The sequence below is a fragment of the Pagrus pagrus genome, assembly GCF_965226575.1.
Source record: "Pagrus pagrus genome assembly, chromosome: 1".
Taxonomy (NCBI): domain Eukaryota; kingdom Metazoa; phylum Chordata; class Actinopteri; order Spariformes; family Sparidae; genus Pagrus; species Pagrus pagrus.
The window spans coordinates 35,501,253-35,524,999 of NC_140185.1; the positions used below are offsets into that span (position 1 = coordinate 35,501,253).

General features: G+C 41.6%; 3 protein-coding genes across 5 annotated transcripts; 2 read left to right on the forward strand and 1 right to left on the reverse strand.

The window, feature by feature from the left end:
- The first annotated feature begins 3,201 nt into the window (after positions 1 to 3,201).
- Positions 3,202 to 6,691, forward strand: cart3 (cocaine- and amphetamine-regulated transcript 3). Its single transcript, XM_084348876.1, has 3 exons — positions 3,202 to 3,457; positions 3,933 to 4,016; positions 4,121 to 6,691. Exons 1-3 carry the CDS (start codon positions 3,266 to 3,268, stop codon positions 4,226 to 4,228), a joined length of 384 nt encoding a protein of 127 aa, XP_084205002.1. The 5' UTR covers positions 3,202 to 3,265; the 3' UTR covers positions 4,229 to 6,691.
- A 3,586-nt stretch (positions 6,692 to 10,277) lies between these two features.
- Positions 10,278 to 14,884, reverse strand: cdkn2aip (CDKN2A interacting protein). Of its 3 annotated transcripts, none has more exons than XM_084347991.1 (4): positions 14,806 to 14,884; positions 13,957 to 14,206; positions 13,733 to 13,857; positions 10,278 to 12,609 (listed from the first exon to the last, which is right to left on the reverse strand). In XM_084347991.1, exons 2-4 carry the CDS (start codon positions 14,202 to 14,204, stop codon positions 12,020 to 12,022), a joined length of 963 nt encoding a protein of 320 aa, XP_084204117.1. In that variant the 5' UTR covers positions 14,205 to 14,206; positions 14,806 to 14,884; the 3' UTR covers positions 10,278 to 12,019. The 3 variants fall into 3 exon arrangements, with proteins under 3 accessions (XP_084204117.1, XP_084204115.1, XP_084204116.1); XM_084347989.1 differs by lacking the exon at positions 14,806 to 14,884 and adding an exon at positions 14,647 to 14,778; XM_084347990.1 differs by lacking the exon at positions 14,806 to 14,884 and adding an exon at positions 14,403 to 14,625.
- Positions 14,885 to 14,952: 68 nt separating this feature from the next.
- On the forward strand, positions 14,953 to 23,236 carry tubgcp4 (tubulin gamma complex component 4). The gene is made up of 18 exons (XM_084379964.1): positions 14,953 to 15,139; positions 16,271 to 16,399; positions 16,635 to 16,757; positions 16,838 to 16,891; positions 17,018 to 17,074; positions 17,428 to 17,507; positions 18,100 to 18,301; positions 18,385 to 18,550; positions 18,642 to 18,766; positions 18,856 to 18,906; positions 18,989 to 19,094; positions 20,124 to 20,231; positions 20,994 to 21,138; positions 21,226 to 21,403; positions 22,174 to 22,308; positions 22,387 to 22,503; positions 22,592 to 22,731; positions 22,919 to 23,236. The coding sequence occupies exons 1-18, from the start codon at positions 15,062 to 15,064 to the stop codon at positions 22,923 to 22,925; spliced, it is 2,001 nt and encodes a 666-aa protein (XP_084236090.1). The 5' UTR covers positions 14,953 to 15,061; the 3' UTR covers positions 22,926 to 23,236.
- Positions 23,237 to 23,747: the final 511 nt, after the last annotated feature.

The window sequence follows — 23,747 nt, forward strand, 5'->3', positions numbered from 1 at the left end:
AAGTCTAACAGGACGTTGCATATTTATCATTGCTAACGCTAGAGAGGAAGGTAGAGTCATAAAGTTTGATGTGACGGAGCTGCTGTATTTGCAAACTTGAGGGTGAGAGTGTGTTGTGGACGCCCATGATAAGATACTGTTGCCACTTTTTTCTTTTTTACATCTTTTACTTCAGTCTCACTTTCAAACTTTCAGCCAACTGACACAAACAGAAAAGTGGGCAAACTTAACACATTTGAATTCAACTATCAGAGGTTATGAAATTAATATTTGTTTTAGCGACTTGCCGTCGATCACAAAGCTGGAAGTTTTAATCTCTCTGTGACATCCGGGCTTCGTGATTCGGAGCTGATTTTTCAACTGAATGATGGAAAAATATTTAAGCACCAACATCCAGAACCTGAACACAGATCATACCACTGCAAACTGAGCAAAGAATAGCTGATATTTTTCTCAGGAGACCAAAACAGAGCTAAAAATGAAAGTGAATAGTGGCCTTACATTCATCAGGCGAACAGAAACAGGGATAAATGAATGCGAACGCTCCTCTTGCTGACACACTTGCCACCCCAACTTTATAAGGTGATGATATGTCAGTTGAGGCTTGCTGTGCTGCCCCCAGGTGGCCAAAAAAATCAGTGGTCACAGGTTTCCAAACTCTTTTTCATGGACATGCTCCGATTGTTTGTCCCACCAGCTTATAAACGAGGTTTCTGTGACCGAGGCGTTCGGTTTATTACACCTTACATTTATTTGAGTGTTGAGTCAGCGAGCTCTAAATATAATTTGTTCTGCTACACCGTTGTTATTCATGCTTGGTGCACAATCTGAGAGCAGACTGAGCCAGAATCCCCTGACGTCCTCAACACAACAGCGAAACCAGACACAAATCAGAGGAGGCGAGTGTCTCCGTGAACTGTGAGCCTTCAGCAGATGACTGTCAGGCATATTGTGAAAAAAAACTAATGAACTAGTGGCGGTGAATGGAATCGCCTGCTTGTTGTGAATGAAATGTTAAATTGGTGTCTCACTCATTAAAAAGCTGAGAGAGAGAGAGACATGAGTCATGCAGCCTGGAGCACAATCAAAGCTTCCTGCTCCTGCGTCTCCGTCTCTGCTGACGAACCCGAAACCAGCGATCAATGCAGTGAACCCGGATAACTCCGGCACAGGATTAAATACACAATACATGCAACAACAGCAGTCCATGTTGTGTGTGTGTGTGTGTGTGTGTGTGTGTGTGTGTGTGTGTGTGTGTATACATTCATCCTTTGCATTACCACAGTGGGATCAGTGGTTGCATAAGAGGTAAAATTATATCATATTGTGGCCGAGGGGCGGAGAACATGTTCAGTGCAGCTGATCATATTTTTGTTTTGCTTTGCAGAGTTATTCTCACTTCCAACAGCTTCTATTTCCTGACATCATTTATCACTGATACCAAGCTCAAAGTAATTATTTCACTCATTTTCTTATCATTATTAATTATGATGCTATCAGAGATTTACTGCACAGAGACTAACAATTAGATTCTTGATCATTCAGCACAACACTTTGTGTTTTGAAGCATTATATATTAATTCTATGAGAAAAAACAAGCAATTTTGACCTTTATCAAAACCTTGGCCTGGGAGAGTCCTGTTTTCACATGTGTCTGTTGGTTTGTCAGCTGGATTACTCAAAAACTACTGAAGGTATTTCCATCAAACTTGGATGGAGGATGGGTCTCATCCATGGACACATTATGTGACCTGAATACAGCATTAAAGATGGAGCCCTGTTCATGCCTATAAAAGTTGCTCAGTGGTGCTTGAAGCCAAAAAAAAACTTGACTTCCAGGGAAGACGACAGACTTCCCCCGACCGAGCCGGCTAACCTCCAGTTTAGCTCCCCGCTAACTTGAATTGCACCTCTAGACTTTCCAAATGTTATCGGAGCGAATTGTCCAAACTACGACAGTGAAACGAGTCATTTTGCATTTTGGGTTGAGATGCTCACGTGTCTTTCGCATTTTTAGCTTTTTGGGCAAAAGTCTTTTTGGTCCACAGTGCACCACGTGACATTATTAAACGGTTTGGTGATGACTGATAGGAGGAACGCTAACGTTAGCTGCATGATTAAATGAGCAAGCAGTAACTGTCGAACAGCTGAACTCTGTGAACCACCTCGGTACTGGATCCCCTGTTAGCTGTTAGCCACTGTTAGCTGTTACATTGTCTCCATAAAATACGATGTTAAATCGGTGCACAACGTGACCGTGGACGTGATCTTTTCATTCCAGCTCGACTTTATCAGTTCTTCTCTTCTCTATTCTTCCACAACAGTGGAGAATACGAGGGCAGTTGACTCTGGTGTTGGATTAGGTTTGACTGAGTTAAAGGGGACTGTTGTGCCCTGGTGGAGGTATGCGCTCTACTGAGTGCCACTGTTGTTGCTAGAGGTCACCTGCTGCACTTATTATTTCAGTAGTTTGATAAATCAGCCTTCCCCTCTCAGTGATCGCTTGATTGCAGCTGGTAATCACAGCTCAGCCCTGCACACCAGACAAAAGGTGAATTCTGAAAGTCAAAACTACTTTCAAGGTGACGAACCTGTAAAATCACTGAAGGAAGAAAAGAAGAAGGAGGGTTTTTAACACCGGCGCTGTTTGGTTTCCTCCATCATTCACAGCAGAGAGGACTGAACTGCGTCACAGTTTAAATGCAGGAGAGGCTGCAAGTGTCATTCTGAGGTAATAATGGGAAAAAAGTAATATGGTGCAAGTTACTGCTGCTGCTACATGAAATACTAAGTAAAGCAATGTGCTCAGGCATCACTGCTGTTAGTGAAAGTGGAAGTGAATCCCTGAGGCTGTAATCCAGCAGAGATTAGCAGTCAAAGAGCTTGTAATGAGTAAAATTATAATCTCATAATGACAACAGTGACAGATCCAGACATCAAACTGCATCCAGCTGATTGTCTTAATGCTCAGCACACCGCATATAGATGACCTCATCAGTTTAAACCCTCCAATCAGCGTCTAAGTAAGGAGTAATCCATTACTTCGCCAGTAACGACCCCCCTGGCAGCGCTGCTGTTGTTATTGTTGACTTTTTGAGGCATATTTTGCCCAGCAACTTTTACGGGATGACTCACCCAGGGCGGCTGTTACGCATGACAAAAAGAAAAAATCAAAGGATAAGGTGGAGCGAGCAGATGGCAGGAGTCAGATAAAAAGGTGTTTGGCGCGGGGGAGCGAGCTATTTGAGACGGGGACAGGGGACACATGATGCCGCGCACCGGGACCATGCAGAGCTCCAGGCTGCTCAGCGGGGCGCTCCTCTGCGCGCTGCTGCTGCTGCTCTCCAGCGTCGCTGCAGCCGAAGTGGTGGACGCCGAGTCGGAAGAGGAGCTGAGCCCCAGAGCGCTGCGGGACTTTTACCCAAAAGGTCCGAACCTGACCAGCGAGAAGCAGCTGGTAAGATTTACATCTGCGTTGCATGCATGCAAAAAAAAAAAAAAAAAAAAAGACGGTGCAACTTCCAGAGAGAAATGATTTGCATTATTTCATCACATCATGTAAATTATTTTTGATTTATTCTTTTTTAACATATTTTGCATGTTACTCTGAGATTCAGTTATGTTGTGTTGAATAAATACTAAAAATGTGATATCATAAATATCAACCAAACTCCATTCAAAAATCCATGCATTTAAGAATTTTGCAATATAACTTCTGCTCTGATGAGATAATATGTTCGATTTGTGTCATTTTAAACAAAACCTGTAACACTTATATAAAACTATATGATAAATTATATAACATTGCAAACGTGTTTATTTTATTTAATCATTCCTTCAGTGTTTTCGTGAATTGGCTCCTCAGATAACACTTTTCTGAATTAACGAAATCACGTTCATTTAGCGTCTTTTTGTATTTTGTTCCCTCGCAGCTCGGAGCTCTCCAAGAAGTTCTTGAAAAGCTGCAGGCTAAACGACTGCCTTTATGGGAGAAGAAATTCGGCCAAGTCCCAACGGTATATATATATGTTATACAGATACACACCGTATTGATTGGTGCATGTGTCAGCAGGGAGACATGAGTCCATCTAACCCCCTCTCTGCGTCGCTTCTCCCTCAGTGTGATGTCGGGGAGCAGTGCGCCGTGAGGAAAGGCGCTCGGATCGGGAAGATGTGCGACTGTCCCCGGGGAGCTTTCTGCAACTTTTTCCTGCTGAAGTGCTTATGAGCCTCGCCGGATCGGATCTGAATGTAGCGCTGCTGATGCGGGGAGAAAAAAAGAAGAAAAAAAAAAAAACTGTCACTTGATTCCTTTGCACAGTAATTACTGTTATATTTTTTATGATGCAGCTGAGGAGCAGGCGCGGTGACTGCCCGACCCTAATGATTGCTATAGTAGTTCAGTATGAGCAGGGCCGTAGCCAGGAGTTTAGAAACACTGAGGTCATGCCCCCCTCACCTCCACCTCCACCTCCACCTGTAGTATAAATCGATGCATTTCTTTGCATTTTGACTGGAACCAATAACCACTTAGAAAATAATATCACTGCAGCACATTGATGGAAACTGGACTCAAATTTCAGCAGCAGCAGAAGAAGATAAGTAACAATGACTTAAATGCATTAAACTTATTTCTTTGCTAAAACGAAGGGTAACACTTTATAATAACCATCGTTAATAAATGGTAAATGTAAAGTTTATGAGATTTAGTTCAGTAATTTCACTGTTAAGAGTCAATGAAATGATTCATAAATCAACTTTAAATGTTAAAAACATCAGTTTCAACTCTCTAATGGCGTCTAAATAATGTTTATTGTGAACTACACAGTATTTATTAACCACTTAATGAACATCAGTTGCAACTTTCCAACAAACAGTTGTGATTAAATAGTTTATAAAGCATTGAATTGCTTGTTAACAGTGAAATAACTATTATCTAAAGTTTGATTAACTATAAATGTGTTTATTTTAATGATAGGACAGATATTATAAAGTGTTCCCGGATGACCTCAGTGTCCTCGATGGTAGCTACGGCCCTGCATGATAAGTATTAAAGCATATTATATCACAGAAAACTGTAAGTCTGCAGGATATTATGGTGACGGACAGGAGATGAGAACACCACAAAGAACCATGAAGTTCCTGTAAATATTCAAGATCCACTTTATGTCTGTGAAACCACAAAAAAACATTGTTGTGATGTAATAGGAGCTGAGAAATAACCCACAATGCACAGTAAACTCACACACACACACACACACACACACACACACACACACACACACACACACACACACACACACACACAGCACTGCAGAATAATGGGAGTATTATAGTGATTCTTCGTCTGGGCAAATCCAAAACCTGTGTTTTGAACTTGAACTATTTTTGTTTCAGATGAATGTTTGTGTGTGAGTCATGATGATAAATAATAATAGATAATAAACTGTGGATCATCTTGTTTTGTAAAGCAGTGGAGTGGCCTCTTGTTCTTTTAAAGCTGGTCCAGTGAGCCTGGCGTCTCTTACATAACACTCATCTTTTGATTTTTTTTTAAAAAAAGATAATGTTCAGTCAATATTTAGTGAGTGACGTGGACGTGACGGCCATCTGTGACGCCACACCTGCCAGGCTGGGGGTGGAGGGTGCTTAAGATGAAACCTAATCCAGCTGCAGAGGAAGTAGTTACGAGGCAGAGAGTGACTGTCACATCTGTCGCCGTGCCAACAGCCTCCCATTCACTGTCAATAGAGCCGCTGATGACGTCACATGCACGCATATGAATTCAGATTAGGCGTGAAATGAAAACAATTGACAGCTATTTTTTGCATGTCGCACACGTCGCTAACAAACTTTAAAGGAACAGGTCAACAGTCATTATCTCCTCACCCAGGCACAAAATCAGGTGAAGTTCACAAAACAGCAAAACAGTGATGCAGCATTCTGTAAACACGAAGTAAACAAACCATAAAATGGCTCCATACAGCTTATCCGGAGTAATCCAAGTCTCCGGAAGCCCCGACATCCCATATCGATTTGAAAAGACTTTATTTACACCCTTATTTAAGCTCAAATCTTCCCTGCAGCTGCTTCATTAAAAGTGTTGGCACACTGACGTCTGAAGTGGGTGCATGAGCTCAAACGCACATAGAGGTTGTAAATAACATCTTTTTAAAATCAATTTCAGATCTCAGGGCTTTCAGAAACTTGCATTATGCCGGACAAGCTGTAGTTTTTCAGTTGTTTATGAGAACGCTGTGAGACCGTTTTGCTGTGAAGCTCCAGAAATGTTTTGTGGACAAGAAACTTTACCTGAGTTTCCATCTTCAGGAGGATGTAGACAATCACTGAGTTTTCATTTCTGGGTCCCCAAAAAGTCAAAGTCCCCAGTTCATGTAAAAGGGAAACATAAGAAAGGAAAGTAAAGTAAAGTAATGAAATGACCAAATAAAAATATTTACTTTTCACCTCTTATATCTTCAACAAGAATTCATGTTTACGTTTGTTTTGTTTTTTTCATTTTGTATCTGGTGTGTGTGTAAAAAAAAAAAAATTGTTTATCTAGAAGATAATTTTTTTTATTTGAACAAGATCCGAATGTTGTGTGCACAAATTTCAAATAATTCAAAATTGGAGAAAATCAACTATCATCAAACATGAAAGATTTCTGCATTAAAATGTTTGAAGAGAACGAGATCTTTGTTATATATTTTGTTGAGTTGTGTACTCACATTATCTCAAATGTTTCCAACAATGTTCAAACCAGAGAAATAAACAAGTTTACTCAAAGTAATGGTGTGTTTCATGTGGTCACCCATCACTATAATTAAAGTCAGCGAACAAGACTAAACTTACCATGAATAAAACTTTGAAACAACAACACTGTGTGAGTCATCGGATAGATTTTCATCAGCAGTGCTGTTTGTTAATGGTGTGGTCGTCACCAGTGAGTGAGTTTGACTGCAGGATCATTTGAGCACGACTGAAACAATCAGATAGTTTTGCTGTACATTAGCTGCAAACTTGAACACACAAGTCCAACACCCGACAAAGACGGGTCACTGCTGCAGTCAGGTTGATAAACAGGAGTGAAGATAAATCCACTTTTTAATCCCAGAAGTTTAAAGGTAATCTCTGAGCTCTCCTCCCGTCAGTATACGCCTCCGGATTAGAGCAGAATCTGATGTGACTCCAGGTGTTTATTCCTCCAGAGGGTCTGGCTCTAATACAAACTCTCCAGCCGGATCCAACCGGCCCTCCGCTCAGCAGTGTTGGTCTCTTGTTCTGTTTTGATATTGAGCCCCTCGCAGCAGAAGTTACATACTGTACATTTAATAGAAGCATATAAACTTCTAACAAGCTGTCTGAAACTTTTTCGACATGCTGCGTCAGATAAACAACCTGTCCACACAGGAAAAATCCTTCTTCAAGACTTTTAAAGGTGCAATATGTTAGATTTGTCCACTTGTTGAATTTGTACTCACAACAAATAGGGGGTGGCATATCACCAGAGTAACTGCTAACTGCTGCCAACTGTAGCTGATGTTAGCTAGTTAGCTCAGTTAGCCGTGCAGCTAGTGGTACGGGCTGAGAGCTCGGAGAAGTGTTTGTGTTTATGCTGCTAAAACAGGAGCTTTAAACCCGGACGGGCTTGGGCTAGCTGGTTAGCATGCTAAACATTGCAACACCATACACAAACGTCTTCCTGTCACCTCTTCCTGTAGTCGGTCATGTGTCGTCTGCAAAGTGAGAAGAAGAAATCCTTACTAAACCTTTTTGCTGTTGAAATGTAGCAACTCCTATCTTGGCCATTTTTACATATTTTAAATTCAACTAAGAGGGATTGAAATAAAAAATATAGATAGAGAAAACCTTTCTGTCACACGTTGTAAAACCACTGGACAGACGGGAACATTTTCGGTGGTCGTGCCGACAAAGAGACTGTTTATCTTGCACCTGAACAGTAATACTTTCTCCAGACAGCGAGGGATTTGTTATTGATTCCTCTGGGAATTACCTCCAATTCCGATAGAGAGATTGCATGTGTCTGTGAGGGCTTTTTCTTTCACACATTCAGACAGTTCGAACCTGCAGCAATCGGCCATCGGGAGGAACATTTGTTTGTGTGTGATAATTTGACAGAGAGGCAAAGAATGAGTGATAGAGATGTTGACGGAAACGCCGCGAAAAACAGACGGAGCGACAGAGGCAGAGGGTGATTGAGAGCGTGATGGATGGAGAGACGGAGCGGGAGACAAATGATACAGTCTGAAATAGAGATTGCTCTCTCAGAATTACATTGTTGGGTGTAAACCGCTCAATATACGAGCTCCAGACAAAAGCTCCAGGCGGTGAAGTTGATTTATAACACATGCAGATTAATGTGTGGACAGGCACACAGAGCTCTCCCTGTGTTTACTCTGCTCATGTTGTGTGTCAGTGCAAACAAACGTAAACCTCGTGTGACGTGATGGCTGTGAGTGTGATTATCACTGCTCCTGACAGGGGAAAATGAATTGTGACTCAGTGGAAAAGATGTACAACACAAGTCTGATGTTCGTGGTTTGACAGTATTTTTTTTGTCGGTACTTCTGTCACCTCTGTGGATGTAGCATTTGTTTCTTCAACAAAGTTTATTCTGGTTGTGAAACTGGTATCTGTTGGCTGACGGTCGGGTTTCAACAGGTTTGACTGTATTTCACTGGTTGTAATAAGTGACTCTGTAAACCTTCTTTTGAGGGAAGCAGGACGAGGTCATCAGCATAGAGGATATATTACTTAGCATATTCTCTCTCTCTCTCTCTCTCTCACACACACACACACACACACACACACACACACACACACACACACACAAAGGCAGTCCATTCTTTAAGATCAAAATCACATATAAGCAGTGCTGCCCTCTAGTGGTGACACCTGAGACCAACTATAAAAAAAACAGTATATTATGAAAACACAAATAACATAGCAGCAGTGGTGGAAAAGTACTCAAATAATGTATTTAAGTACAATTTTGAGGTACTTATTCTTTACTTAAATATTTCCATTTGATGCTACTTTGTTCATACTTCTACTGGAGGCAGATAAATATCGCTTAGTGTTATCGTACTATCATACTCAATGCCCTCTACATGTATTTGTTACTTGTTATTGTGCAGATTTAGATTAACAATACAAAATATAAATAAACTAATACATTATGATATATTATTAAAAGTTAACCAAAACATGAAGTGATGAATGCAAACATTCACTGATATACATAGACATGGTATATACTGTATATGAAAACACAATTCTCTGAAATGGCCCATTGTGCATAATGACTGTAGTACTTTTTTACCTTTACTTTGGTAAGACTTTGACTGCAGCACAGAGTGACAAAGTATTTTTACTGGCAGTATTGCTACTTTAGTTGGAGGACTTCCTCCACCACTGCAGAACTGTGTATCAACTTTTTCTTTGGAGCGTGCTTTGTTCACTTTCCAAATTTCCGGTTGCAGGATGTTGAAATCGATGCAAAATCAGCCCGAGCTGCTCTTGAATAAATGTGACGTGTCAACCTGCCACCACCGTATGTGAAGCGGTTTATTTTAAGCACACAGATCATATCAGCGCACGAGTTCAGATTGTCTAATGAAGTGAAAAATATCTCGGTGCACTCATGTGAACGCAGTCCGGTCAGCTGTGTTGATGAGGCCGAGGGCATCCTGCTGATATAAACAAAAGCTCAGTTTCAACTGTGGGTGGGAGGTCAAGCCTGAATGTCATTCAAATCGCTGAGAGTTTATAATTATTTGATCATCACTTCTGGCGTCTCTTTAACCATCTCTAATGAGGAACTGGGTCATCCAGTTCAGTGTCCCAAATAGCCAATTACCACTAATGAGAGGCAGAATGTGACACAATCCAACGTATCGATTCCAAGAATAGTTTTTTTCCTTTAGTGTCAGTTTCCCCAACTGAGATGAGATCATTAAGCTGTAATAGAAAGTGTTACCGTCTGCTTTCAAAAAGGCTGCTTGACACAAAATCTCCACAGTGATGAAAATGCTGAATGTTGTTTTTTTCTGCAGGTAGAAACCAAATTACTGTTTTACTCGGTTAAATTATGTTTATTTAAAAATATATAGAAACAGAACCACTGTAAACGTACAGTAACACAGAACAGTGTGGTCACGCACACGTCAATGCAACCCTGTTCACCCTCAACCAAAACAAAATCAATCACAGCAGCACTTTACCTCAAACACATCAGAACTGTACACGCTGTATCCAACTGTGTTCAAAGGAACTTTATTAATTATGACACCCCAATATTTTCAACAAAGCCAGTGGGTCAGTGTTTTCTAAACCAGTGAGATTAAATAATGAAACAAAATAAAATCATCGCCTTTACTACTTCTGTGTAAAGTATAACGGCTACTGTGGTTGGCCAAGAATTACAGAAGAACACAAGAACTGTAAAGTACAGTCGATTCTTTGTAGCATTTCTTCAAGTGCAGAAAACATTTTGTTTAAATCACAGCTGAACTCAGAACTGGACTGACTGGAGCCCTCTGGTCACCATAATACCAACAGTATTTGGAGCAGTTTATGTGAACTCAGGACATTTTACTACTTAAACTAGCAATAGACAACTTCTTTGCTATAACTTTAATCATTCTGAATTAAATACGGCTTGCACAGTTTAATGGCTGTACGAAAATGACACCATTCGCGTAAAGATTGGTTGCAATTGGCCTGGATTTTACCAGGAAAAAGGTCGAATTACAACAGAAAGGAAGCGCGTCTGCCATTTCTCTACAACAAAAATACTGAAAACTGAAAGAGGCATTGTTTTCCTGGTCACTATCCCCAGATAACGGTGGAACAACTGGAATAACCGTGGGAGGTGAAGAGGAAGAGAGATAGAAACCAAGATAAAACAAGAGTTAACAGACGGGCATTCGCTCGATGGAGAGCGCTCCGGTGTGAAGAAAATAACAAAAGCTGCTGTGTGTTTTAGTCTGCATTTCATAACACTGAGATCAGGATTTCACGGGTGTCCAAATAACTTCAGTGAGGTCCAGTCCTGCTCAGCTTAAGTGCGTGTCGAAATACAAATGCAACCTGTTACAGAAACAGTGCCAGGGTTAATGGGTACCGTTAATACAAACAGATGTTGATATCTGACATGACATCTAAAAGTCACTTATGGTTTAAAAAACTCAAATATCAAATTAATGCCTGGATTTACACAAAACATCATTTTCAACCTGTATGAACACTAAAGCCAATGTCATCATGCTTAGAAAAGTCACAGTGACTCTATTTGTTTTGTACCCTGGCAGAGGAAACAAACAAAAAAAGACAAGTTATTGGTTTGTCCACGTGACTGTTGTTTCCCTTGTAAATGAAAATCTACACAAACAAAAGAGCAACAACGTGAGGTTAGAAAGGAAGAAGCTGTTGGTGTGACTGCACAGGTTACACTCGTGAACACACAGCAGAATAAAACCCGACACGACAGGAAAGAACAAAGGGGAAAAATACATACACGACAAATAATCACAGCAATATAGTGCGATACATTCTCCTACAATATCAAGGGTGGCATTCTGACGTTCCTTTATTTGGACTTGAACTGTTTTGACTCCTGGTTGTTTGAGGCTGTTTGACGTTTAATGATGGCACACAATCCAAAGCACTTCAATACACTGTTCACCGTCTATAAAACTCTGTAAAACTAAAAGCGGTTGAAAATGCGGTCGATACAGTAAAAGACTCTTGTTTTGTTGTTTTGGAGATGTATCCCAGATATTCGTTATTCGATATTCGTGTGTCACCTCTATGACCTATGCCAAAGTAGATTGTGGTGGTTAAATTTACTCAGTGATCAGTCTACGATGATGTTCAGCTGCATAACAGTCTGGTCCCGACACCATCATGATTTTTTTCAGTAGCTCCATTAATTGTCACTTCTCCAGGCTTCAAACAAGCATCACAGCAGGGCAAACGTTACGAAGTGTCTGCTCTATGAGGAGCCGTCTTCCAGCTGCTCGTCCTGAAAAGGGTAGCTGAGTGCAGGAGGAAAGCCCTGACTCCGAGGCTGTTCATCCAACAACATCAAATCCTCCACATCTCTCCCTTTGTACCTCCGTCTGCAGATCTTTACAGTCACTTTTCGCCCCTGAAAAGCTTTTAGGGCCTCTTTGGAAGCCATGGCTTTGGCAGCTGACTCATCACGCCCATATCCTGTCCCCATGTAAACAGTCTGACAGCGAATCTCACACACGTGGCCTTCCTTCTGCGTGCGACCTGCGGGGAGACCGGCAATGTCCTTCAGTGGCACAAACACACAGGACAGGGTCTGTTTACACGACTCCACGCAGCTCCGGAGTATTTCAAAATGGTCCAAGTTGGGGCCGAAGCCCCCAGCCGACACCAACTTCCAAGCCACTGCCTTGTAGAGGCGGTTGAAGAAGGGCTGGTGCTCTGCTGGAGCCTGAGGAGGAGGTCCTGATTTTTGACCCGCGGCCCGCGTAGCTGTCCTCCCAGCAGGTCGACTGTCGAGCTCATTAGGCCCGCATTTGGCTTTCTTCACACAGCTGTCAGCATCGGCCTCTGAAAACAACACAACAGGAAGGACAGTGATGACGGCACAGAGAAACAGCTTTAATGAGGAAACAGACTCCAGCCTCCAGCCTCAGGTGTGGGTGTGTAAAGAAAAAAAGCTGCATGTAGGTAATTACACTGGGACCCTGCTGCAATAGAAAATAGCCCTGACACATGGTGGTGGTCCATAACAAGCTACAGACTGTTTGTTTGTATACACAGAGTACTTTCCACTACTGAACTTATTCACAGCTAATCACATCATTTATAAAGGCTATTTAAGGTGACCATGTCACTGGAATCCTTACATTTCTTCTGGCTGACGTTCAGTACAGTGAGGTTCAAAAGCCTGAGACCACATCTAAAATATTGTTCTGTCGCATTAACCTGGACGTAAGCAGAATGTTTGTGGTGGTGCTGGATGGCACCATGTTGAGGATGTGCTTTTATTATTTTGTCAACCCACATGTAAATATATGTTGGTGTGAAGGCAATCTCAGGACCAACTGGCCTCGCCTTGAGTGTCCAGGTACTGTATCATGTATGCAGTTAGATGCCCTACCAACTGCCGATCAAACATAGGTGAGGGAGATTAACACTGATGTATTTTGTTTGTTCCTTATACAGTAGCAAATAAGTTTCTGTACAAAAGCCCCATTGGCCAGTAACAAAAAAACAAGGGACCTCGAAAAAAAAACCCTGATAGGTTAACAAATGAGACTGTGTTACTGCTCTACCTGGGCTACCTGCGCTCTGACAACCTTCTCTCATATACAGTCGGAGAGGTCAAGGGGCAATGTGAGAAAAAACAAAAAAGGGGGTGGAACTAGGCAAGACTCCATGTAAGAGCTCCATTACAAAATATAACAAACCCACAAGACAAACGACTTAATAAACTTAACATCTAATGGGGTAATAAAAATACAACTTTCACTTTTACTCTGTTATATTTTGTTTCCTGATTGTAAGAGCCAAATCACTCTTTACCAACAACTTTAAACACAATACAATACAATACCACTGTTAACCATAATACTTACTTTAGTGTCATTTTCAAGCTAAAATTATAGACTGTCACAAAAGCGCTGAAAGTAAACACAGTCTACGTTATTCAAACTGTGCAGTGTGTTACCAGTTGTGGCGCTCCTCTTTCCTTTGGCCATGACTCCATCCATTGTGGTTCTGTGAGTTGGGGCATCTATGACAACTATCCCCTCAGCCATCTCCTTGATCTTGTCCATCACAGCCTGAGGATAGCTGAGGGATGAAGAGAACAGGGACAAGTTCAATCATCGTCTGCACGCATTGATATTTGCTTTCTGTAGTTTTGCAATCTGCTCTGTCAGTGTTTCTTACTTGCAGCCCAGGAAAACGTGATTGGCCCACACCATGGACAGAGACAGCAGCCTGTCCAGACTGCTGCTGGGGACTCCCGGCTCCACAGTGGGGAAAGTCTCCATGTTCCTCAGGATGAACTCTCTACGAGCCACCCACTGTTTGTTGGTCTCACAGTAGCCCCTTAAAGTCTCGACCCATTGGGCCAGCTGCGGATTCTGGCCCAGGTAATCTGAAACTGTGTCCTCTCCGCTCCTCTCCCCCGCCATCCCTGCAATAACAATGCAACGTCAAACGAGAAGCACAGAAAACCCACACTTGTTCACTCCTTTAAGTGGCAAGTTAGTACAGCTAGCTTGAATCAGGCTAACTGGTCTAATTAAACCAAGCAACTCTGTAGATGACTTGCTATAGCTGAATACCTACTAATTAGCATGTTTAGATCTGGTGTTTTGTTGCTAACTTGCCTGATAGTAGCCCAGTTAAGCTAACCGTTTACTGTTCTCAGGAGTGCCACTGACAAACTGACTTTAGCAACTAACGTTAACTTAAGCCAAGCGGCTAGCCGACGCTCAGTAGCGCCACTTAAAACCACACTGATAATTTTACCATCGAGATAACAACATTAAAATAGATGCGAGTAGCGTTAATATCCATATCTTGCACGAATAATGTGTGAAGTAATCATTTTGACTGGTAACTACGACATACCAAGCTCTCTCCGTTGCGAGGTGTTGCTAGCTAGCTACATGACCGAGTGATGACGCAAGATTGACGGCGCTACGTTTGCACGGAATGGACTACATTTCCCAGAAGCGCAGTGCCCGCTACCGGTTACCGAGCTAACTTTCGCCTCATTTGTTTACCCACATAGTTGATTTAAGCCCTTGGTGTCGTCTCCAGTATCATACAGACGACTAATAGCCGCGTATTATATTTGTGACAATTTAAAATTCAAGTAAACGAGAAGCAAAAGCGAGCGAAGTAGCAAGCAGCCTACCTCCCGTGATGCTTTGCGTCGCAACGTCACCAACCCGCGACAGCTCGGGCGGCAGTTTGTTTTGGTTGATGAATGAGGCTCGCCGCTGCATGATTGTCAATTTTAGTGATTTGAAGTTGAATTATAATGATTCACGAGCTGTTACTCGCGCTGAGCGGCTACCCGGGGACGATCTTCACATGGAACAAACGAACAGGACTGCAGGTAAAACTGAAAGACTGCAGCTCTCCGACTATGCGACGCTAACGTTAAGTTGCACGTTAGCTAGGATGTTTTCTACTTGTCAAACCCTGCTGCTTCTGTTATACAAGCCGAACATATTGAAATTATGTCATTGTGTTTAATGACAGTAACGTTATAGTTATACATTTGTTCTAGCTAGATTTGCTAGCGTAAAATTCAGCTATTACAAGTGATATATATGTAGATACTGTATATAGTCCCAGACTACAAACTGCGCTGTTGTCTATTTATCTGCCTCAAATTATTCAGAAACACCAGGGTAATTTAGAAATGAGGACACATTTGAGTTAGGTTTTATTATAGTTACCTGCAGAAGAGAAAAGAGAGCCTATAGTGAATTACAGTAACCATAACCTGCTAACTTAATGCAAACTCAGAAATATTTATCTTTTCCATGAGTGAATAACTGAGCTGTTCTCGGAGGAAAATAAGGTCCCAGAACACTGTTTGAAGCTAGAAAGGTGGCAGGGTCCGCCACATATAAACAAAGTAAAACAGTATGAAATTGTGTTTCTTTAAGGTCAGTTTGTTTATTTAGTTTATGCAGTCATGAAAATAAAGAGTTTGTTTATTTAGTTTGTTTAGGCAAAAAAAAAAAAAAAAATTCTCTTCTTACTAAATGTTTTCCCCAAAAACTACATGTGACCTTGAACACTGAAAGTGAGGTGACTGTATCATACAAATAAACAAGCAGGCAACTATTGGTGAACTTTCTACAGCCTCTTCCCTGATTTCCCTGACACCATCATAACGATATAACACTGTACAGCAGTTAAGTACGTTGTACTTAGTAATATTCAGTCACTGGTTAAAGAAAAGTTGACACTAAGATTTTCATTTATGCTGCCAATGAATATTGGCTCCAAATATCGGTTATTGGTCTCCTTCATTTTTAATAATCGGTGTTGGCCTGAAAAAGCCACATCAGTGGACCCCTAGTTTGAACTTGACTAGTCTATAGGCAGAGGAAAGAAAGCATTGTGGTGTTTTGTACGCCACAGAAATCTTTGTATATCAGAGGCACATGCTGTTCATTTATTCTTATATTTATTGTTTTTATGTTTGAACATAACCACTTTGTTTGACCCACAGGTGTCACAGGACCTTCCCTTCCTTCACCCCAGTGAGACCAGTGTCCTCAACCGGCTCTCTAAACTGGGCTCAGATTACATACGCTTTACAGAGTTCATAGAACAACACACAGGCCATGTGCATCCACAAGTGAGTGAATTCCTTATTAGATATTTAGTGTGTGAACATCTTTTTAGGAATCCTGACTATTCATTCAATGTAACTTTTTAGTTAAACTTATCTGTTAATGTTTGGCTGCATTTGTAGTATTGTCGTTCTACAACGAAGATATACAGTCGTTCCTTGCCTTTTCTATCTACTACAGGGTTTTTTTGTTTTTCATAAAATTAATGCATTTTAACTTTTTTTTGAATTTGTTCTTCAGGAACATCACACAAACCAGCCCAACCAGACGGGACTTCATGGAATTTACTTGCGGGCTTTCTGCACAGGGCTGGACTCCATGCTGCAGCCGTACAGACAGGCCCTGCTGGACCTTGAACAAGAGGTAAAACGATAACGCAGCTAGCAAGAGTAAATGTTGACGCATGTGACAGGATGCTCATTTAACTTGTGTGTATGTTTCAGTTTCTTGGAGATCCACATCTGACAATATCTCATGTCAATTACAAGCTTGATCAGGTAAATTTCTGAAGAGATGATTTAAGATTTTACCCTTGAAAATATACTAAAGACACTCTCGCATTGGAAAGTCTTTCACAGTGTACACATCTGTTTGTCTAACACAGTACTTTTCCATTTGTAAAGTTTCAGTTGCTGTTTCCTTCAGTGATGGTGGTGGTAGAGACTATAAAATCACAGAAGGTAAGGAGTGTTTATGAAATAGTTCACCAGGAAATGTAAATTCAGTTTGGAGCAGAGTGCTGCTGGATGAACATAATTGGGAAAGGGGAAATTGCTCAACTGACTGATTACGACAGGCTTCACCAGAGAGCTGCAAAAAATAAAGAAAAACACACCAAGAGACCAAAGTTATTGGTCAAAAATTGAGAGCAAAAAAAATCTTTGGTGGGAAGCAGCAGTGACAGACCAGCAGAGGTAGCTCTGTGGGAGCGTCCTGAAGAAAATGACTAGAAAACTAGATCTGTGCAAAAGGTAACACCTGGGTTTACAGAGCTGACAGCTGTGTACACTTTGTCTTGTGTGTGCTACTTTAGATCCACGGCTGTCAGATCCTGGAGACGGTGTACAAGCACAGCTGTGGGGGGCTTCCTCCTGTACGCATGGCCTTAGAAAAGTAAGTCAGCTCACTTTGGAAAAGACTTTAATCCAAGATTTGAAGTTGTGTTTACGTTGTTGGAGTAGGCTGTAGACTGTTCTGTAAAGATGGACGACATGTCAGCTCCCCAAAAGTGAAGCCAGAACATCTCGATCGCCCCCTGGTGGCTGGCTGCAGTATAAGTCATAAACCCTGCCCATCTGCTAACATGGAGTGTTAGCAGATGGGACATGGTCCAAACTCAAAGCTCAAACGTACAAGGTAAAAAAAAATGTGCCTGTGAAGAACAGAATAACAAGTAGAAAACAAGTTGTATGTATTTTTATACATAGTTTCCATTCTGAGGATTTAAACAAGTCATTACTGACATCTGATTCCATAGTGGAGTCAATGAAACGCTTCACTAAACAATTCTTATTCTGGACAGTATGTTAATAGTAAAGGATTAATTCCTGCTTTTCACTTTGAACCGTTGTTTTACTCTACAATGAATGTCATGAAGTCCTCTGTAATCCGCATTATCTCTGATGATAGTTTAATATGTCACACCAAGATACAAAAACATTTTTTGTGTGTCTTTGTTTTTTTGTTTTTTTTACACATCCTGCAGGATTCTCGCTGTGTGCCACGGTGTGATGTACAAGCAGCTAGCAGCCTGGATGTTGCACGGGTTGCTGCTGGACCAAAGCGAGGAGTTTTTCGTGAAGCAGGGGCCCAGTGCAGGAGGAGCTGCTGCCAACCAGGAGGAAGAGGAGGAGGACCTGGGGCTGGGAGGCCTGAGCGGGAAGCAGCTCAGAGAACTGCAGGACCTGGTGAGAGCTGAAACCCAGACACTCAACAGGAGCTGAGTTTGTGTTGAGGAGTCTTCATGATCTCTGTGTTTGTTGCGGTGCAGAGGCTGATCGAGGAGGAGAACATGTTGGCTCCGTCTCTCCAGCAGTTCTCACTGCGAACAGAGATGCTGCCTTCTTACATTCCCATCAGAGTGGCTGAGAAGATCCTGTTTGTTGGAGAATCAGTCCAGATGTTTGAAAACCACAACCACAGCCCATCTAGAGCTGGTAGTCGACAGTGCTATTATCTAAGCAAAGTCTAGTTTTTGTCTTTATCTCACCAAGCGAATCCAACACATGGTTGTTTTGTTGATTGTAGGCTCCATCCTGAAGCACCAAGAGGACCTGTTCGCTTCAGAGCTGCACAGACTCAAACAGCAGCCTCTCTTCAGCCTGGTGGATTTTGAAAATTTGATTGATCACATCAGGAGCACAGTGGCAGAGGTGAGCTCAGATACTACTGTGCAATAGATAGTTAAGCTTCCACGCTCAGTGTGACTAAATGAAAACGTCACAATCTGTCTAACTTGCAGCATCTGTGGACGCTGATGGTGGAGGAGTCAGACCTGCTGGAACAGCTCAAGGTACATATGAATCACTGCTGGCTCTGGATCACAAATCATGAAGTGAGGAATAAACAGTATTAATGTTTGTATTTGCCTCCAGATTATTAAGGACTTCTACCTGCTGGGTCGTGGCGAGCTCTACCAGGTCTTTATTGACCTTGCGCAGCACATGCTGAAGACGCCTCCAACAGCCGTCACTGAGCACGGTAAAATTTAATGTTTAGACCTGACTCAGATCTGTGAAGTTTGTCACAGGCTTAGATGTTTAGTTGATACTGAATGATTCTGTAGCTGTTGCTGCTCCCATTTTCCCACCGATGACAACCAGCAACTACAACAGTCGAGTCATATTGACCCAATGGCATCACGCTGCATATGGGGATGTTATTCATGCTAATATGTTGGTCAGGTGAAAACAGAGCAATAGGCACAAACTACTGGGAGAACAGTGGTGGCTTCATATCAGCCTCTGATTCACTGTTTCACTGGTTTTGGTTCTTTTTTAAGGGAAAAAAATGTGTTTTGTTTTTTTTATTTATATTACTGAAAGAAATAACGAATTATCATAGTTAGGACTGCATGACATAGTAGAAAAAAAAATCATATTGTAATATTTTGTCAGGTAGTGTGATTGCAGTATGATTCATGATTAGTGGAAATGATCATTTTGGCATCACAATTTGAATTTTCACTGGAAAAACTATTACAATCAGGAGAGACTTTTATGCTACATTTGACTTTTATCAAAATAAATGATTTACTGTTAAACTGTTATTATATAACATCCCCAAAACAATCAGCATGCGATGTGCAAAATAAATGATATGATGAAATGAATGATACATTTTTATTTAAAGTATATGAGTAAAAGACAAGTCAAACACATGAAGTCAGAGACAAAGTGATGTTTTTTATTATTATTACTGTAGAACAGTGTTGGTAATGAGTAGCTAAAGGTTTACATTTGAAGGTTGATGTTTCCTCATTGATGTCAAAGCATTTACTGGTTCCAGCTTCTTTAATGTGAGGTTTTGCTGCTTTTCTTCATTTCTGGCAGTAAATGAAGAGTCTTTGGGTTTTGGAGCATTGCTCCAAATTTCCAACATTTTATAGACTAAATAATAATTCGTTAAAGTAATCAGCAGATTGATTGATTGACAGTGAAAGTAGCCGTTAGTTGCAGCCGCAGTGACAGCGGTCATAAGAAGGAGCTGTTGGTGTTTTCTGTTCCTCAGACGTGAACGTGGCCTTTCAGCAGGCGGCTCATAAGGTGCTCCTGGACGACGACAACCTCCTGCCTCTGCTGCACCTCACGGTCGACTACCAGGGCAAAGACAGCAAAGGTGTGCTGCTGACACACACACACACACACACACACACACACACACACACACACAGCTCACTGTATACGTTCATTATATTAAAACAATTCAGGAGACTGAAGGACAAGTCTTTATTTAGGAGTTTTTATTTAGTGTTTGGCGCCACCCAGTGGCTTTATGATGTAATTATAAACAGTTACACCACAAACAGAGCAGCTGGGTCATTTCGTGCCAACTCACCCAAAATTCAGAACTTTTCCCCGTTCATGTCGTGGATTTTCTTTTTCTCGTTGGAAGTTCTATTAAATCCCACAGCTTTACTCTAAATACTTTTTGAGTAATGAATTATTGAAGTTTGGTGCTCTGAGTTATTTTTCAGTATTTTAGTGTTTCTTTGTGTTTTCTAAACCTCACATATTTTTTATTTTTCTATGGATTGGGTTGAAATTGAAAAGAAACTTGGCAGCATTCCAAAGAGAGTTTGATTTTAAGGTCTAACCTGACCGTGCCGTAACAATAAAGGCAGTTTAATAGTTTAAAAGAGAGTGCCGGAGCTGGACGAGCTGTATGGAGACATTTTTATTTTTCCCTGTTTGTTTTTTTGTTTTGTTTTTTAAACATTTTAAATCAAGTCCCCATCTACTTCAGCTGTTTCGGAGATTGTGGACTACAAAACTTCACCTGACCTGAATCAGACTAACTTTCTGCTGTCTTCCTTCTCTTGATCTCTGTAATTTTGTCCAATTTAGTAATCATCATTATTGTATGTATGTATTTTTTCAGAGTCGACGGGCCCCAGAGACGGAGCCACTCCTCCACAGGAGACCTCCCCTCGCGAGGTCCCGCCCACAGGCTGGGCGGCTCTCGGCCTCACCTACAAGGTTCAGTGGCCGCTGCACATCCTCTTCACTCCTGCTGTCCTGGAGAAGTGCGGTCTCATTCGGTTTCACATTTACAGCATTTATTCAGTTGTTTGTCGAGTGCAGCTGTTGAGCCTCCTCTCCTCTGTGCTCAGGTACAACGTTGTGTTCAGGTACCTCCTGAGCGTTCGGCGGGTGCAGTCGCAGCTGCAGCACTGCTGGGCTCTACAGATGCAGAGGAAACACCTCAAGTCCAGCCAGACAGATGCTGTTAAGTGGAGACTACGCAACCACATGGCCTTCTTGATCGACAACCTGCAGTATTACTTACAGGTGATAAAAGTGAAGGAGGCACCACATGTGTAGACAATATGTATGAGTGCGCATTTCCCAAAGACAAACCAGTGTTTATAAAAACAGATGGAGAGTACAGGAGGTTTTTAAGAGCAATCGTGCTCCAGTTTGCTTCAAATATCATCATCAGGAGAGTCACAGATTTAATACTGCTGCTGTTTTAAAGGAGAGAGAGAGAAACTGGGATTGCCGGCGGGCCAGACCGTCTTGTTTTAGCTCAGGCGAGTGTGTCTATGGGATTATTTTCTTATGATTGAGTCACAGCAGAACAAGCCCTCTCATCAACAGAAATCTCACCCTGGAAAAGCCACCATTACTCGGATGAACATTTCTTCACACTGTTATGGTACCAGTGCTTGGAGCGGCCAAAAAGGATGAGAGTCTCACATCACAGCAATAATCCGTCACACCATGATTCAGTGAAAAGTCTTATTGAACGTGACATCACCAAATATATTTCAGTGAAACCGTTGGCAACGTTATCTGGCACACTGACAATCCGACATTTGACACTCTTGTCTTATAAGAGACCACATCTCTTAAAAAACAAGCCTCTGTTCATTTCTGCTTTCTAGTGATTTAGTGAAATAGAAAATGAAAATGAAACAATTCTTTAAATTTCAGTCAAAGAGTTTAAAAAGAAAAACTTTTTATTTTTTTGTATCTTTAAATGAAAGTTGTATAACCACTCAATTGACTAAGAACTACACAGACTGCATCAACTGAGCTGTTTTCCTGTTGTGTCTCAGGTGGACGTGCTCGAGTCTCAGTTCTCTCAGCTGCTCCAGCAGATCAACTCCACCAGAGACTTCGAGAGCATCCGTCTGGCCCACGACCACTTCCTCAGTAACCTGCTCGCCCAGTCCTTCATCCTCCTCAAGCCGGTATAACTCACTCAGCCAAACTATGTTGCAACTTCATCAACTGCTAAGAATAATCTCTTGTTCACTTCTGTCCTTCAGGTGTTTCACTGTCTGAACGAGATCCTCGAGCTGTGTCACAACTTCTGCTCACTGGTCAGTCAGACGGTGGTGTCGCTGGACGAGAGGGGAACTGCTCAGCTGGACATCCTGGTCAAGGTGAGTCACTTTTAATTTATCTCCTCATTTGTATAATGACGTAAAATGTAAATACATGTTTTATAAAACCACCACGTTTAAATTCCAGGGCTTTCGACGCCAGTCCTCCTTACTGTTTAAAATCCTCTCGAGCGTCAGGAACCATCAGATAAACTCTGATCTGGCTCAGCTGCTACTGCGACTGGACTACAACAAGTACTACACACAGGCTGGAGGCACCCTGGGCAGGTAGGACAGACTGAACCATTGTCTTCTTATTTTAACAATGAATCTAGAGATCCTCTGTGACTGTTATGTTTGGTAGGATAAAATGTCCAGGTGCAGATTATTCACAGTACCCGGCACCTTTTTGTAGACGGCTCCTATCAAACAGGCTCAGCATTAATCCACATATTTAATTTTTCTTTCTTTTCAGTGTTTAAGACGAGCGCCAAGGATTCAGATCTGTGTCCATCTCTGCTGAACTCTCACACTGAACAGAAGAAACTCCCATCGGTCTCGTCCTGCTTTTGCCTTAACTAAAATACTGCAAGTGTCGCATGTCTGTAGCAAATACCTTGAAAGAGTCAGTTCACCCACATTGTTCAGTCATTTTCTGACCTCAGCTCCGGTGTTATCCAGCAATGCAGACAGTTTTTGGTGGACGGGATTTCGTTTGAGGAGCGGACAGCAAAGAAAAATGATGACGGCAAATTGTTTGTTCAAACGAAATGACCTGACTTTAGTGACTCAAGAACCAAATTTTCTATGGTTCTATAAAAAAACAAAACACTTCTGTTTGACAAAACCCGTTCTGGCTTGTGGTCGTCCTCAGGCCCATAACCAGGAGCTTAGCTCAGCATTAAAGCCATTGGATATAGCCTGTTGGGCTAGCTGTTCCACGTTTTTATGCTACCTGACTTCACATCATACGTACAGACACAAGTGGTGTCAATCTTCTCATCTGAGTCTCATCAAGAAAGCAAATTAACGCACCTCCTAAAATGTCGACCCATTTCTATAATGTACTTCATTAGTTTTCAACTATCAGTTTCAATAGTGACCTACAGTTGGCCAAACTTACTTACATTTGCTTTATAACTCTGAGGGTTAAGTGAGGATTTTTTTTCTGGTGATCCATTTTCTAAGTCTGATCTAAATTCTTTTCTCTCCTGTTTATGACCTGAGAACTGGTGAAGAAAGGTTCTGCCAAGATGACCTGAAAATGCTGTTTTTGTTTCCACCAGGATTTTATTTTCTTGTGA